The sequence below is a fragment of the Octopus sinensis genome, linkage group LG5 (assembly GCF_006345805.1).
Source record: "Octopus sinensis linkage group LG5, ASM634580v1, whole genome shotgun sequence".
Taxonomy (NCBI): domain Eukaryota; kingdom Metazoa; phylum Mollusca; class Cephalopoda; order Octopoda; family Octopodidae; genus Octopus; species Octopus sinensis.
Genome location: NC_043001.1, coordinates 81,585,431 through 81,601,975, shown reverse-complemented (window position 1 = coordinate 81,601,975; position 16,545 = coordinate 81,585,431). Strand labels below are relative to the sequence as shown.

Sequence of the window (16,545 nt, the reverse complement as noted above, 5' to 3'; positions counted from 1 at the left end):
ATGCACACATATCTGCACAGGAGACTTAAAAATTACTGCCGATTTTAGCAGTTTTGTAACTTCTTGCGGAACCCCTGCACTGTACTGGTGGAAAACCACTGATCTAGAGCTGGTCTCCCTAACAAAGGGACATAACTCTGTTTTTTCTGTTTGGGTTTGACTGATGAATACAGAAGTGGTTTACACCACTCTCTACTTTGATATTGAATGGTTTACTGTAAGATGGACATCTAATTACAAAACGGTCATTCCAGCAAGATTCAGAGAGTACCAATGTTTGTTTCTGCCAGTAGAATATACACAACGTTGGGGAATATTGTAACTTTTATTCTAAGAAGTTGTCGTCTCTCATGAATTTTGGTGTATGTCTTTGTAAAAGCTTCATGAACTGTGATCATAGCCAATTAACACACTGCCATGATCACACCACCATTATACTGCTACCACAGCATGCTACAACAATACACTAAAATGTTATCATAACTCGTCTCCAGAGCAGTACTCCAACACAATAAATGGTAAAGATCCCCCTTTGGTCACAAATGACCATGGGATTGCACCTAGAAAGTTACCCTCTGTGGCTCAAGTCTGAGTAAAGTTGGTTATGGAAGACCATGCAGACCGGCCTCCCCTCTCCACACCACCAATGTTATGTTATCCAAGGGTAAGGCAAAGGCCAATACAGCTTGGCACCAGTGACGTCGCAACTCATTTCTACAACTGAGTGAACTGGAGCAACGTGAAATAGAGCGTCTTGCTCAAGAACACAACATGCAGCCCGGTCCGGGATTCGAACTCACAGCCTCATGATTGTGAACCCAATGCTCTTACCACTGAGCCATGTGACTTCACATAACACAGTAGAAACACAATAACAACATAACTTCACTCCTACTACTACAACTACCTTCACCACCATTACTACTACTACTTTCAGTACTACCACTACAACTACTATTTTCAGCACCACCAATACTACTACCACTACTACTATGCCACACTGGAAATATTCTCAAACTGACTATCTAGATATGTCCCAGAAGTAATGTCTATTACTCCAGACCTACTGACCCAAAGTCGATATTACTATCATCATTGATTTTATGGTTGGTTGCCACTCCTGACACCAACACTTTTAGTAACCCTATAGCACACAGGGATATGGCCTACCTATGCTTACAGAATGGTATATATAACAAACATTAGGCTCCTGAAAATATATGGTGTTACGCTATCTTGAGCTGGCTGGTTTTGTGGTTGTAGCAGTGGCAGTAGTTATTGTAGTTGTTGTAGTGGTGGTGAGGGTTATAATGATGACTCTAATGGTGGCCGTATAATTGTGTCTTATAAATTTGCCAAAAGGGGAGAAGGAAGGTCCCCCCACCATGGTGAGGTCGATGCAGTCAGTTACCAACCTAAGTAGCTTCTGGTCAGTGATTCCCCTGCAATCCTCCCACCCTGTCACTATCTCTCCCCCTCAATCTCTTTCTTTCTTTTCTGCATTTGTCTTTTTTCACCTCTTTCACTATGTCACCCCCCCCCCCAGCTTTGAAATGAGTACATCATGTAAACCCTATTCTACTCTTCATCCTCAGTCTACTCCTGGTTACAGCTACCCATAGTCTATTTGTCACCTCACCCTTGTGATATTTTAATGACCCTCCAAACTGACTCATTCCCCTTACTCCATGTTCTGTTACTCCTTTTCCTATCTCCCTCTCTTTCTCTCTCTGGTGTTTTAACATTCATCTATACCCAGAAGTACCCATGGAAATTCCACAATTATTTTCAGGACTATAAGACCATGAAGTGGTTGGCATTTGGAGGGGCATCCAGCTTTAAGACCCATGCCAAAACTGACCTTGCCTGTGCTGGTACCACTTTGCTGGGTGGTTGGTGTTGGGAAGGATGAGAACAAGCTTCTTTCAGTTTCTCTCTCAAATCTACTCAGAAGGCTTTAGTCACAATTGCTGACAATTAAATTTTTCCTTTCTGGTTTTATATTGCGTATAGATACCTTTATTATTTTATAATTTACACATTATCATTTTGCTGAATCAGCCATAGATTCATGTGGTAAATACTATATACTGACAGTCAAGATTTAGCCAAATGACCCTCCAACCTAACTCTCCAATTGAATATCTAGACATGTCCCAGATGTGATGTCATTCCTTCTGACCTGAAGCCAATATTATCATCATTGGCAGAAGCGTTAGCATGCCGGGCGAAATGCTTAGCAGTATTCCGTCTGCTACTATGTTCTGAGTTCAAATTCCGCTGAGGTCGACTTTGCCTTTCATCCTTTCAGGGTAAATTAAATAAGTACCAGTTACGCACTGGGGTTGATGTAATCGACTTAATCCCTTTGTCTGTCCTTGTTTGTCCCCCTCTATGTTTAGCCCCTTGTTTGTTTTTATGGTTGGTTACTGTTCCTGACACCAACACTTGTAGTGCAGTGGAGTAGTCACTACTGATGAGCTTTGATTTTAAGCGAAACTAGACTAGTGTAGTGATCTCACTTGCTGTGGGGCAGTTGTTTCCCCTGTCAGTGTATGGAACTGTGCTTCTTTGCAGCTAAGAGTTATCTTAACTCTTATTTCTAGCAATATAGGTGCTACCCTGCATCATCAGTCATAGTTTGTGACAATTCAATTTTTCCTTGTTGGTTCTATATTGTGTGTAGCTGCCACCTTTATTATATATATGCGGGAAGGACTGTTTCAACGAAGTCACGTATTGTCCTTGCCTTCGAAATGCGGAGTAGATGAAACAGGGACAACTGATGAAGGGGAATATTCTTTATGTTGCATGTCTCGTTTCTCTGTTTGTTTTTTTTCATTATTCAAAAGTTCGTTTTCTATATTTTTGTTTTCATTTCTCATTGTGTTCAACGTTTTTTTTTATGTCCTGTACCCGTATATGTAGGTATATACATATATGTATGTATATATGCATATATTTATATATTGTTTATATTATTATTATTATTATTATTATTATTATATATATATATATATATATATATATATATATATATATGATGTGTTTCTTCCACTTTCTGTCTACCTAATTCACCCACAAGGCTTTAGTTGGTCTGGAGATACTTGTCCAAGGTGCCATGCAGTGGAACTGAATGGTCAGGAGGCAAACTTCTGACCACACAGCCACAACAGCACCTCAAGTATACAAATTCTTTGTGAGTGGAATTCAGTAAAAAAAAGAAACCATACCAAGCAAACCATCATATATATGCTTGTGTGTTGAGGTTGGCACTGCTTTAATAAAAAAGCACGCCCCCTCCCAAAAAAAAAACCAATGCTGTTTATGTTCTATGACATTGTAGTTCAACAAGTAGAGATTGATAAAATAGTATAGGACTTTCAAATAAGTCCTGGTACCAATATAATCAACTAAACATTTGGATGTACTGACCTATGACTGTAATTAGTAAAAGAATATATATATATGCCATACTTAATTTAAAATATTTATCTGCTGTCTTACAGATAATATATATATATATATATATAATATGTATGTTGTATTGATAAAAGATTATGTCTTCAATTGCATTCCATAATTTAGTAGTCAATAAATAGCCTTAAGAATAATATGTTTCGTGTGCACTGGATTATGTCTTCGATTTTGTTCCATAGTCTTAGCATTACAGAAATAGACAGTTGCAGAATAATATTATAAATATCTCCAGTTGTAGCTTTGTGGTGTGAAATTGTTATTGATGTTGTTGGTGATGTTGTTGATATTGTGATAAAAATTGTTGTTGTTGTTGTTATTTGCTGTTGCTGCTGCTACAATTGTAAGAATCCATATATTGAAGTACCGTGCCATATCGTGTTATTTTGCAGAATCACCACAATTTTGTAAACATACAAATCAAAGCACAGCATCGATTATCAGGGCAGAGTTACGAGTCGGGTGTCTCGTCTCGTCAAAGTTATCACAGTACGTCGAGCTCAAGCGTAGCTAGTCTTGATCAACTTGAAGAGGGCAGGTACTCAAGCCAAGCCAACGTGGCGGACCTTTTCAAAACTGGCCTTTCAGTAAGTCCACTTTCATTTCTTTAAAAAGGTTGGAGGGGGGGGGGTCTTCTTTCTATGCTACCTTTTTTTTTTTTAGTGGTGCAGAACCCATTTTGTGTATATGTATTATATGTATATATCATTGTTGATGTCATTGTCATCATCATTACGATCATCATCACTTTCACCATCACCACCACCACCATCGTTATTATCATCACCATCAGTTTAATGTCCTCTTTTCCATGCTTGCATGGGTCGGACACGATTTATGGAGGCAGATTTTCATTGGTTGGATGACTCCTCAAATTCCTGTTGCCATCCCTCACTTCTTTCTAAGCAAGGTAATATTCCCACCCTGCAGCCTCCTGCCCCACCCATAGCCAGACATGCTTTTGCAGAATTCATTTACAGCAATTCAGCAATGTTAAGATAAGAAATACAAGCATACTCATACTCACACAGTTATACATATGTGTATATATATATGTGACCGCGTGTGTACCGTTGGCGATTTTTTTCCTCCGTCTTCCATTCTCCGGATCTTTCCTTTTCCTGTGTTTCTGACGAAGAGCTTCACTCAAAGCGTAAAACCCTCCTTCTTCCCTTCCTTCCTGAGCGTCCAATAATACTATTTTTGTTCCACGTCCTCGCGTTGTTGTGTTTTCTCTTTGTGTTTTCATGTTTGGATTAACTATATATATATATATATATATATATATAATATAATATAATATACACACACCTATGTATGTGTTGACTGTCATGGGGTGGTTATCTCTCCTGTCAGTGTATATATATATTGTACTCTTCCTACAGCATTAAAAGTTTTTAACTCTTATTTCAAGCAATATAGATGCTTCTGCACCCTCAGTCACGTTCAGTGACAATTAAATTTCTCCTTTATGGTGTTATATTGTGCCTAGCTGTTTATATTAATTTTTCTATATACACACACACACACACCTACACAATGGACTTCTTCCATTTTTCCCTCATTCAAATCCATTCCCAATGCTCTGATCAACCTGGGTTTATATTAGAAGCCTGAAGAGTATCGTGCACACACACACATACACATCACCAGCATCAGCATCATTGTATTAATGTCTACTTCTTCCATGCTGCTTAAGTTAGGTGCTTAAGTTGTTTTTTTTTTCCTTATTTTACAATTTTTATTTCCTGTGAATCTTAGACTGGATGATTGGTGAGTTCTAAAGTTTTAGTCTGGACATTTAAAGAGGTGTCAAATTGACAGAGTATGCCTCTAATGTATCTTGACATTGTAGAAGAGTTACCTGGTGCAGGTGTCCCCAACCACTGGGCCACCGAGTAGTACCAGGCTGTGGAACATTTAGTACTGGACCACATGGTAAAAAATAAATCTCTTAGTTTAATTTCTATTGTATTGTCTATCGCAGTCCGCTGGGGGGATTTCGATGATGCCCATTATTTTAAATCCAGGTTTTTTCCTCTTTAACAGGGCTGGCCAGATCTACCTCACTCTTACAGCAACCGCTCTCACCCCATCACGCCAGGTTTTGGGCATCCTCCCTCCTCAAGCCAACCTTCCCAATCTTCTCCTCCCCCTGTCCCCTCCACGTTTTCTTTGGTCAATCTCGCTTTCGCAGTCCATTCCCTTTAAACTCAAGGACTCTCCTCAGAACATGATCTTCATCCCTCCTCAACGCATGTCCATACCGCCACACCCCATTCGCCCTTGTCAGCTGTTCTACCAATTCCTCCAACTCCAGCATCCCCATCAGGTCCTCAGCCCTCCTTTTATCCAATAGTTTCACCCCACACCTTGCTCTCACTATCCTTTTCAAAATTGCATTATAGTATTATACTTACTGCTTATAATGGCCTGTCAAAGGGTGATAAGTATCAATCCTGGACAAAGATCCTTTTCCATTTCCAGCACATTGTTTCTGATGTGAGTGAATGTGGCTGACTAGACCCAATATGAGTTAGGCAGATCCTGTGGCACTGAGGACACTGAAAGTGACTCCGAACAACAGTTGCAAGGGGTTGACGACAATGTCTCCTCCTCTCTTTATGCAGTTTCTTGCATTTGGTTTGAAAGTGCTCCACTCTAGCATCACAGATGGACTTCCATGTGTCCTGATTAATAACCAGGGCCTCCAACAGAATGTGAAGGACACTGCATAAAATGAGAGACTGCTTGAGGTTGATCTTGAAAGCCTACCTCCAGTCTCAATCTTGCTGAAAATTACCATTTTTGTGAGCTGGTTACTGGCATCCAAATCACATGCCCAACCCAGCAGGGATGATGACAAAAGATGCAGGCCACAATGCTGTAGATCTCAGCCTTCAGGTGGATATCAGTATGAGGCACCTTGTCCTGCCATGTGAGACCAAAGATATTTTGGAGCAATCTGATATAGATAGAACTCTTCAGTTGTCTGATCTGATGCCAATAATGGGTACATAGTATTATGTATGTAACATCATCATCATTCAGCATCCATTTTCCATGCTGGCATGGGTTGGACAGTTTGACAGGTGCTGACCAGTTGAAGGGCTGTTCCGGTTTCATGTCTGTTGGCATGGTTTTTACGGTTGCATGTCCTTCCTAATGCCAACCACTTTATAGGATGTACTGGGCGCTTTTACACAGCACCAGCATAGATGAGCCTATAAGGTTAGGGATGCTCAGCTGAAGAAGGCGAGCCTGTACACAAGGGCAACCACACTTTTATTTAGCTTAACATGCCTTTTCAAACACAGTAAACTACCAGGAGTCTTGCTCCCTTGTCATCCCCTCTGTGAACCCCAATGTCTGTAGATATTTGCCCTTTATTGTATTTTGTTATGAGCGTGAGTGATCTGGTCTTGGAAAAATTGTCTTGCATGAAATTGGCCCATGGTGCTAAAAAGATTGGGGACTGCTGATGTAAAGCATTCCAGTGTTAAGGTATCTTAATATTCCTAGCCCTAGACTGGATGTCTTGGAGAGCTTCAAGGCTCTTCTTGGCAACCTAAAGAGTTCCAAAGTCATAAATTTGTATTCTGGAGAACTGCAAACTTTTAAATAGGAAATCTATAAAATTTCCATAGTCAAAGGATATAAGTTTGGAAAGTTCCAATATTTTAGATGAGTGTTCCACTGTCGTAAAGCAGAAAGTCTGTAAACTACATTTGTGTCGAGTAGGAGACGAGAGAGAGAGAGCTGCTGCAATTAACCAAAAACTTTGCCAAAAACAAAGAGGAAATTGATTAAAAAAAATTTACTACCGTTTTACCATTCCACTGTTCTGTATCTGTTCGTTTCTTAATCCATAGTGTTGCAGGATAAGTATTGATTGTGTGTGTTTGTGTGGGCCTCTGTGTGCATGGATACAAACACACACACATAGAATGATGTATGATGTATGTGTGTGTGTGTGTGTACATGTATACTGCTGCAAAATAGCATTGATTATGTAAGTTATTACGTACACATACATGCATATTGATATATATATATAGATATAAACAAATTTCATGTGTGTGTGTGTGTATGTATATATGTGTTTGTATGTATATAAATATATGTGTGTGTGTGTGTATGTATATATATATACACACACATATATACACTCACTCACACACACAAATTGCTGCAGATAACATTGATTGTGTGTGTGTGTGTGTGCATCCACATTAGCTGCAGAATAACTAGATATATATGCATATATTATATCTGTATTAATATATAATCAATGTGGATGTATACATGTTTGCATGTGTATGTACAGATGCACACACACACATATAAGTCCAATATGTACACTCAGTTACATGTATAGCTGCAACGCTATGTACCACACACACATACATACACTCTCTTTTTCTTTCTCTCTCTCTCGCTCTCTCTCTCTCACACACTCACACACGCTCTTATGGGTGTGTATATATGTGTGCGTGCAGTAGCATTTGTCTTGGTTCAGCTGTCAAAGCAACTGCTGTGAATAAAGTTATCCTATTTCAATATCACTGTTCAATATCTGTGGTATTGATACATTACTGATTGGCAATATTAGTTAAGTCAAGGGTATACCACCCAGTCCTGAGGATAAAGCTATTCTACTGAGAGCTGTGTATTAGTGCAAGCTATACCAGTAATATACTGTGGGCTTACAAAGAACTACTTTGGAATATCCGAAGTTAAGAAATCACAGCAGTGTTCTTGAAATGGATTAATTACATGTTCAGCTGCATAGTTGTACCAGTAATATTCTCAGGAGTGGTCTTTGGTAAATCCCATGGTAGATAATGAAAGCAGACCTGGAAGAGAACCAGAACTATAATGCAAGGCGTGGCTATAAGGTAAGAATCTTGCTTCCCAACCATATGGTCTTGGGTTCAGTACCACTGTGCAACACCTAGGACACGTATCTTCTATGGCCCCAGGCTGACCAAAGCCATGTGGGAAGATTTGGTAGATGGAAATATTGATTGAAGGACTGTACACTCATGAGGCCAGTTTCCTGGTTGCTGTGACGATTACATTCCCCACCTGGATAGGTTGCCAAGCTGTTGCAAGGTTACTCATTTCTACCAGGTGAGTGGAGGAGAGTAATGTGAAATGAAGTGTTTTGCTCAGGAATACATCGTCCAGTCCAGGAATCGAAACCGCATTCTTACGGACTTGAGTGCAAGCACCCTATTTACTTAGCCACTTATCTCCACAAATGGAAATATATTGTTGCATATATTTGTATGCGTGTGTGTGTACACCTTTGTCTAGACATCACATGATAATTGTAAACAAGTGTCACTGTCATACAAGTGGTGTAGTTCATTTCCAGTTTTTCATGAAAACCATGTCTGGCCAAGGGAAATAAAACCTTACATGGAAACAGTTGAGTGTTGGTGTCAGGAAAGGCATCCAACTGTAGAAATAAAAGGCTTCTTTATTAGCATTATTGTATGATTGTGGTTTCCCTAACTTTTGCCCTTTGCTAGATATCTCCCTAATCCTTGTCCAGTGCTGGATGTCTCCTTAATCATTGCCCATTGCTGGCTGTCTCCTTAATCATTGCCCATTGCTGGCTGTCTCCCTAATTCTTATCCACTGCTGAATGTCTCCCTAGTCCTTGTCCAATGCTGGATGTCTCACTAATTCTTATTCGCTGCTAGATGTTTTCCTAATCTTTGTGCAGTGCTAGATATCTCCCTAATCCTGGTCAAGTGCTTTGTGTCTTCTTAATCCTGGCCAAGTGCTTTGACTCCCAAATTCTGGCTAAGCTAAGTACTTTGTGTCTCCCTAACTTTTTGTCCCGTACTGAATGTCTCCCTAATCCTGGCCAAGTGCTTTGACTCCCAAATCCTGGCTAAGCTAAGTACTTTGTGTCTCCCTAACTTTTTGTCCCGTACTGAATGTCTCCCTAATCCTTGTCCAGTGCTGTGTGTCTCTCTAATTCTGGCCAAGTGCTTGGCGTTTTCCTAATCCTTGTCCAGTGCAGGATGTGTCACTGACCTATGTACCAGTAACAATACCCTGCTTACTCATTTCCAGCTCATGACAAAGTATACACACGTGTATGTATGTATATATGTATGTATGTGTGTGTGTGTGTGCATTTTCACATATTCATGCTTGCATTCTTACACACACTCACCCTGCAGTATATGTATAGCAGTCAAGTCAACATAGCATTTCATCAACCTAAACATACCATCGCTACCACCAATCCCGTCAACACATAGCAACAGCTGTCTCCATGCCAACAATCCAGAATCTGCAGGAGATAACACTGCTCAGCATCTTATTACTGTGACTGCCAATCTAATGATGACCGTGGTAGCAGTGGTGGTGGTGGCGGTGGCAGCGGTGTGCTATACTTTGACTGTAGTGTATATGTATGTGCGCATATATGTATGCATGTGTGTGTATATGTATGTGTGTGGATGTGTATGTATATGTGTGTATATTATATATATATATATATATATATATATATATATATATATATGTATGTTACAGTGTGTGTCTTGCTAGGTGTTACACACTTGTCAGTGTTAGCTTTCGATAGAATTTGATATTCAGTATTGTGTCCTATAGGAATATGAAACTGATGCCTCCCTGTTTCCCCAAGTATATTACTGGTATTTTATTTCACCATTCCCTGTCCCAAGAGAGTTAAAAAAAAAAAAAGCCAAGTTGACCTTTGCAGGATTTTAACATAAATATAAAGACAAGCTGCATACCTCATTGTTTGAGGTTCCAATCCCAATGAAGTTTGCTGCTGCTTCTTCTCCTCCTCCTCCTCTTCCTCTCTCTGGTGAAGGTGTGTAGCTTAGTAGTTAAGGTGTTACACTCATGATTGCAAGATCATGGTTTCAATTCCTGGACCAGGTTGTGTGTTGTGTTCTTGAGCGAAACACTTCGTTTCATATTGCTCCAGTCCACTCAGCTGTCAATAGGTAACCCTGTGACAGATAATTTCAAGATTACAGTTTCCATTCCTGGAGCATCCTCTGTGTTTGTGTTCTTCATTTCACATTACTCAAAGATGTCTAACTCTGCAATGGACAATCACAAGATTGTGGTTTCTGTTCCCAGACAGGGTGACACATTGTGTTCTTGAGCAAAACCCTTCATTTCATATTGCTCCATTCCGCCTCAGCTATAAACGAATATCCCTGCAACACTGGCATCCCATTCAGAGTGGACTATATTCATTTCTTTATTGCCCACAGGGGGCTTAACATAGAGGGAACAAACAAGGACAGACAAAGGGATTAAGTCGATTATATCGACCCCAGTGCGCATCTAGTACTTATTTAATTGATCCTGAAAGGATGAAAGGCAAAGTTGACCTCAGTGGAATTTGAACTCAGAATGTAACAGCAGATGAAATGCCGTTAGGCAGTTCACCCATTGTGCCAACGATTCTGCCTGCTCGCTGCTGAAAGGACAAAGGCAAAGTCAACCTTTGTGGTATTTGAACTCAGATCATGCAGATGGATGAAATACCACTAAGCATTTTGCCCAGTGTGCTAACAGTTCCACCAGCTCGCCGCCTTAATAATAATAATAATAATAATAATAATAATAATAATCCTTTCTACTAAAGGCACAAGGCCTGAAATTTTGTGGGAGGGAGCTAGTCAATTACATCGACCCCAGTGTTTCACTGGTATTTAATTTATCAACTCCAAAAGGATGAAAGGCAAAGTCGACCTTGGCAGAATTTGAACTCAGAACACAAGGAAGGACGAAATACCATTAAGCATTTCACCTGACATGCTAACAATTCTCCCAGCTTACCACCTTAATAATAATAGTAATAATAATGATGATGATAGTAGTAGTACAAATATTCTGCTCAATACTACAGATTTGCTTGTCAGTTGTTTGACCTTAACCAGTTGAGCATGTCCCTTAGTGGCTGACGATATGTGCATCTCTGATCACGAGCAGAAGTAGTAGAGGAGCATCATAGCCATGTGTTGAGAGGGATTCTTTGGGGTTTGAATAATTCACCTCTGGAAACATGGGTGTTTTGTTCAACATCCTTAAACAACCCTTATTCAGGGACCTTTTGAGCGGGATGGGCTACTCAACCTGAAGAAAATTCTAACTGGGCCCCACCTGCAAGGTCATGTGCTGTTTATCTTGATATGAGATCACTATGTCGCGCACATATGGTTGTGATGCATGTGCCTGGTGTACCCTTATCAGATGGGTAGTCATGATGGGTATATTGGGCTTCGTATATTTTACCCCAGTATCACTTTGATAGCATGCACTGCTCTCTCACTCAATAATAATAACCTATTCCTTCATCCCATATTTCCCTTTCCCTTAACTCACACTAACTTGTATTATTCAAATTTTAGTTATATTTACATTTTGCTTTGAATGACAATCCATGGAGCCTCTCAGGTACATTACATTGACCCACCCCCAGTATTCCACTGGTACTTATTCTGTCGACCTCAGCAGAATTTGAACTCAGAATGTAAAGATGGACGTAACGCCGCTAAGCATTTCTCCTGGTGTGCTAACGATTCTGCCAGCTCTCTGCCACTCTCACTTTCTCCCTCTCTCTTTTTAATATTGTTTTCTATAGTGGTGATTGTTGTTAAAAGCAACGAATCTTCTATACCCACCCCTTCCTTATAGGACCACTGGTTGGATATCATAACTAGCTTTACTGCCACCTGCCTCTGCTCTCATCATCATCATTTCCTTCATCATCACCAACCACCATTGCCTCTTCCTCCTTCCACATCATCATCATCATCTCCTCCTTTAAGGAACTGAACTCAACACCGCAAGCTAACAAAGCGATGGTGGTGGTGGTGGTGATTTATGGCGAGCAGGGAAATTCACAGCAATTATGTAATACAGTTACTGATTACACTGACACACTTAACTGGCACACTCCTAATTACAACATACACCCAACCACACACACACATACATACATACACACACATACACACACTTACAGCACTCAGTTATACAGGTGGATACACATGCTCACTTTATACTGTTACCTACTCAAACTCACAACTACTCACATACACACACGTACAATTTCATAGACATACATTCGCATACTTCACACACACCTATAGCTACACTCAATTAAGCACTCACTCAAACTCATAACTACACTCAAACTCACAACTACACGCATGCTCACTCTCATTCGCAACATGCTTACTCAACCATGCACACTCTTACAGGTTCATTTACATAGAATTTCATTGACATAATTCACATATGACATCACATGCACACATACACATACACTTTCTCACACACACACATACACTCTCTCACACACACACACACTCTCACACGCACACACTCACACTCTCATGCACACTCACACACTCTCACACTCACTCACACACTCACACTCTCTCACAGACACACACACTCTCACATACTCATACACAGCACTCAATTATACAGGTGGATACACTCACATAATTACAGCGGTGGTGCCCCAGCATGGCCGCGGCCTTCAGGCTAAAACATTTTTAAGGTTTTAAGGATTTGTTACCTACTCAAACTCACAACTTCTTACACACATACACTCGGATATACATTCACACATACTGATAAACACATACATACAAGTTCACAGTCACATACAACTACACACTTCAGCACAACTCCCCCCTCCATCTCATTCTTCACACACACACACACACACACTAACATGCATTTACCAATGTATTTTTTTGTTTGTCTATTTTCAGGATTCGGAGATTCTTCTAACTTGGTTAAGAGATCTTCGTTTTGAAGGCTATTACGATAATTTTGTATCGGCAGGTTACGACATGCCGACTATATCTCGAATGACGCCGGAGGTAAGTTGGTTTGTCTCCCTTTGATTTAAGTTCCTTTTGTCTCCTTTAATTCTTTTTGTTCTTTTTTTCATCTCTCTTTCTCTCTCTCCTCTCTCTCTCTCTCTCTCTCTCTGCCTCATTATTTTTCTCTTTCATTCTGTTTGCCTGTATCTTCCTCTGTCTCTTAATATTGTCTTTACATCTTTCTCATTCACTCTCTCTCTTTCTCTCTCACATACACACACCTCTTCTCTTCTCTATCTCTTTCTCACATTCTCATTCTGTCAGTTTACATATCTGTCTCTCTCTCCTTTTGTCACTTTGCCATTATCTCTCTCTTTCTCTCTCACACGTACACACACTCTGACAATCACTCAGTCTGTTAAAAATAATAGCTACATCTCCCTCCCTCAAATGACGGCTTATCGTATTAAAAGGAGGACAGTACAACACATTGGATAACATGTTCCTGCATGCACACTGTATAAATAAAAAGTAGAGATGGTCACTATTGGAATGTCTTTAATTCAATGCCTTTGATTCTATGCCTAAATATATAAAAAAAAATTTCAATATTTGAAAGACTCTACAGTGTTGAGGATTAACTAAAAAATATCTCAAAAAAATACAGGTGTTGCAAAAATATGATGGATTATCCTTCTGGTCCTAAAAACTGGACCATGGGTGCTAATGGGTTAACGACAACACGTGCACCAACACAACACACAGAAAAATCGCTGCATACCATTCCATTAGTATTTCAAAACCAGTCTCTTTTTCTTTTCTTCTTACTTTATCTTCTTCCTCCTCTTCTCATCACTAGGATCTCACGGCCATTGGGATCACCAAGCCAAGTCATCGGAAACGGTTGAAAGCTGATATATCTCGTATGAACATCTACGATGGTATTCCTGACTACAAACCTGTGAGTATATTTTCTAACCAGTCACCTAGCTACCCTATTTTCTCTTCATCTTTTTTATCATATTTTTTTTTTCCTACTTAAAATCTAGTTATCATTTTCAATTCCAAATCTTTAATGGTTGTTCTCTCCCTGACCCGCAGTTTGGGGTCTTAGGTCATGCATCTTTTGTGCTCCTACTCCATGCCTCCCTGATGCTGTGTTCAGATACATGGTGCTAAGTCAAAACCTTTCAGCATAGGTTTTGGACTTCAGCCAGGGATGTCTAGTGTCACCTCTGCTTTTCATAATTTTTATAAACTGCATTGACATTTACAGCTGTTGTTGTGGAACTGGTATCACATTCAGTGAGTGTAGGACCAGTCGGCTAATATTTGCAGATGCCTTCATTGGACACTGCTTGTGAAGACCTGTTGAGGCAAGTGAAATCGAAATCAAATTCGATGACTGACATCCGTGCTAGTGGAGCACTAAGAGCACCATCCGAGCGTGATCGTTGCCAGAGCAGCTAACTGGCGTTCGTGCCGGTGGCATGTAAAAAGCACCATTCAAGCATGATCGTTACCAGCGTAGCCTTACAAGCACTTATGCCAGTGACACGTAAAAAAAAAAAAAATCACGATTTTTTTTGTGGCCGTTGCCAGTACCGCGTGACTGGCCCTTGTGCCGGTGGCACGTAAAAGCATCCACTACACTCTTGGAGTGGTTGGCATTAGGAAGGGCATCCAGCTGTAAAAACTCTGCCAGATCAAGATTGGAGCTAGGGGCAGCCAACTGGTTTGCCAGTCTTCAGTCAAATCGTCCAACCCATGCTAGCATGGAAAGTGGACGTTAAACGATGATGATGATGAAGACATGGTTCTACTTGGCTCATTAGAATGTGATCTGAAGCTTGCACTGAATTGTTCTGCTGCCAAGGGATGCAAGGCAGAGATGAGAACGAGTGATGCGAAAACTGAAACCTAGGAGAAGACCAAGAATGGTAATATCCATAATTGATCATGCTTGAGAATCCACCCACAAAGTTTAATGACAGTTATTTCCGATAGGACCCTATGGAGGAGGTGCCTGAGAACTCCACTCCCATGATCCTCCCAGGAATAGGGGACTAAAAGGATGGATAAATATGGAGCATCTAGTCACCACTTTTCACATTTTTTTACTTACTCCTTCGTTACTTTTTCCACTTTCATTTCTTGATTTAAAAAATAAACAACTTTAGGAATGCAGGGTCTACATTTGTATTTTTTCCCCCCTTTTGCTGATTTTTTCCATTCTACCTCTTTTGTGTTTTTGATGGGTTTTTCACCCCCTTCTCTCCCCCACCTGCTGCAGTGGTTATTCTATCAATCCTACCTTATTCTCATTCATTAACCTATCATATTCCTTCCACGACCTCTCAGCTTATTTTCTCATTCATCCGATGACCTTCCATCTTTTACCAAATTCTCTATTTCCAGAACGATCTGCTGCAGTGGTTAAAACTGCTGAATCTGGATTACTACCATGATACGTTGCTAAGTCAGGGTTATACCACAATCGACCAGGTTACCGAGATTACTTGGGAAGATCTTGAAGAGATTGGTATTAAACTCTTAGGTAAGTCTTTCGCTGTGGTGTCGCTGCCTTTGATTTCATTCTTTGTGTTTACAGATGTTTGGTCTTTGATAGCTCCTGGTAAGATGTCTCGTCTTGTCTGGCCTGGGTTCTCTCTGTCTCTCCGATTCTGCTTCTTTGAATAATTCTTGCTATTCCTGCTATTTCCTGGTCTTGGTGCATGTATGCATATCCACATGTGAGCGGAAGTATATATCAATGCCAACGTGCTTACATAGCAATACCAACATGTACACACATACAGCAACACCAATTGCATACATGCTTCAATACCAAAATGCATGCACACACAAACGTGCATGTGCACACACACTCACACACACATAAACATGCCATAACTATACTATGTGCATGCACACATACACACATCAACACCAATATGCACACAGTTATACTAATCCACACTGGAATACCAACACACACACAGACTGTAATACCAATACAGACAGTGATACGCACATACAGATGCATGCACACACACACAGTAATATCAACACAAACATGCTCACCAACAAACTATATACATGTGATCCCACATTCTTATACATACAAACACACACACACATATGTTCAACAACAAACTATATACACGCACGCACGCGCGCGCACACACACACACACACATACACCATTTCCACCACCACA

The 16,545-nt window shown here is 40.2% G+C and overlaps 1 protein-coding gene across 3 annotated transcripts in view; it reads left to right on the top strand.

The window, feature by feature from the left end:
- The window catches only part of LOC115211584 (caskin-1), a 377,873-nt gene that overhangs the window by 349,189 nt on the left and 12,139 nt on the right, over nt 1-16,545 (top strand). For all 3 annotated transcript variants that reach the window (XM_036502777.1, XM_029780142.2, XM_029780143.2), the window contains 4 exons: nt 3,870-4,064; nt 13,272-13,382; nt 14,185-14,286; nt 15,744-15,882. In XM_036502777.1, coding sequence (XP_036358670.1) covers nt 3,870-4,064; nt 13,272-13,382; nt 14,185-14,286; nt 15,744-15,882 — 547 coding nt within the window. The remainder of the gene's footprint in view (nt 1-3,869; nt 4,065-13,271; nt 13,383-14,184; nt 14,287-15,743; nt 15,883-16,545) is intronic.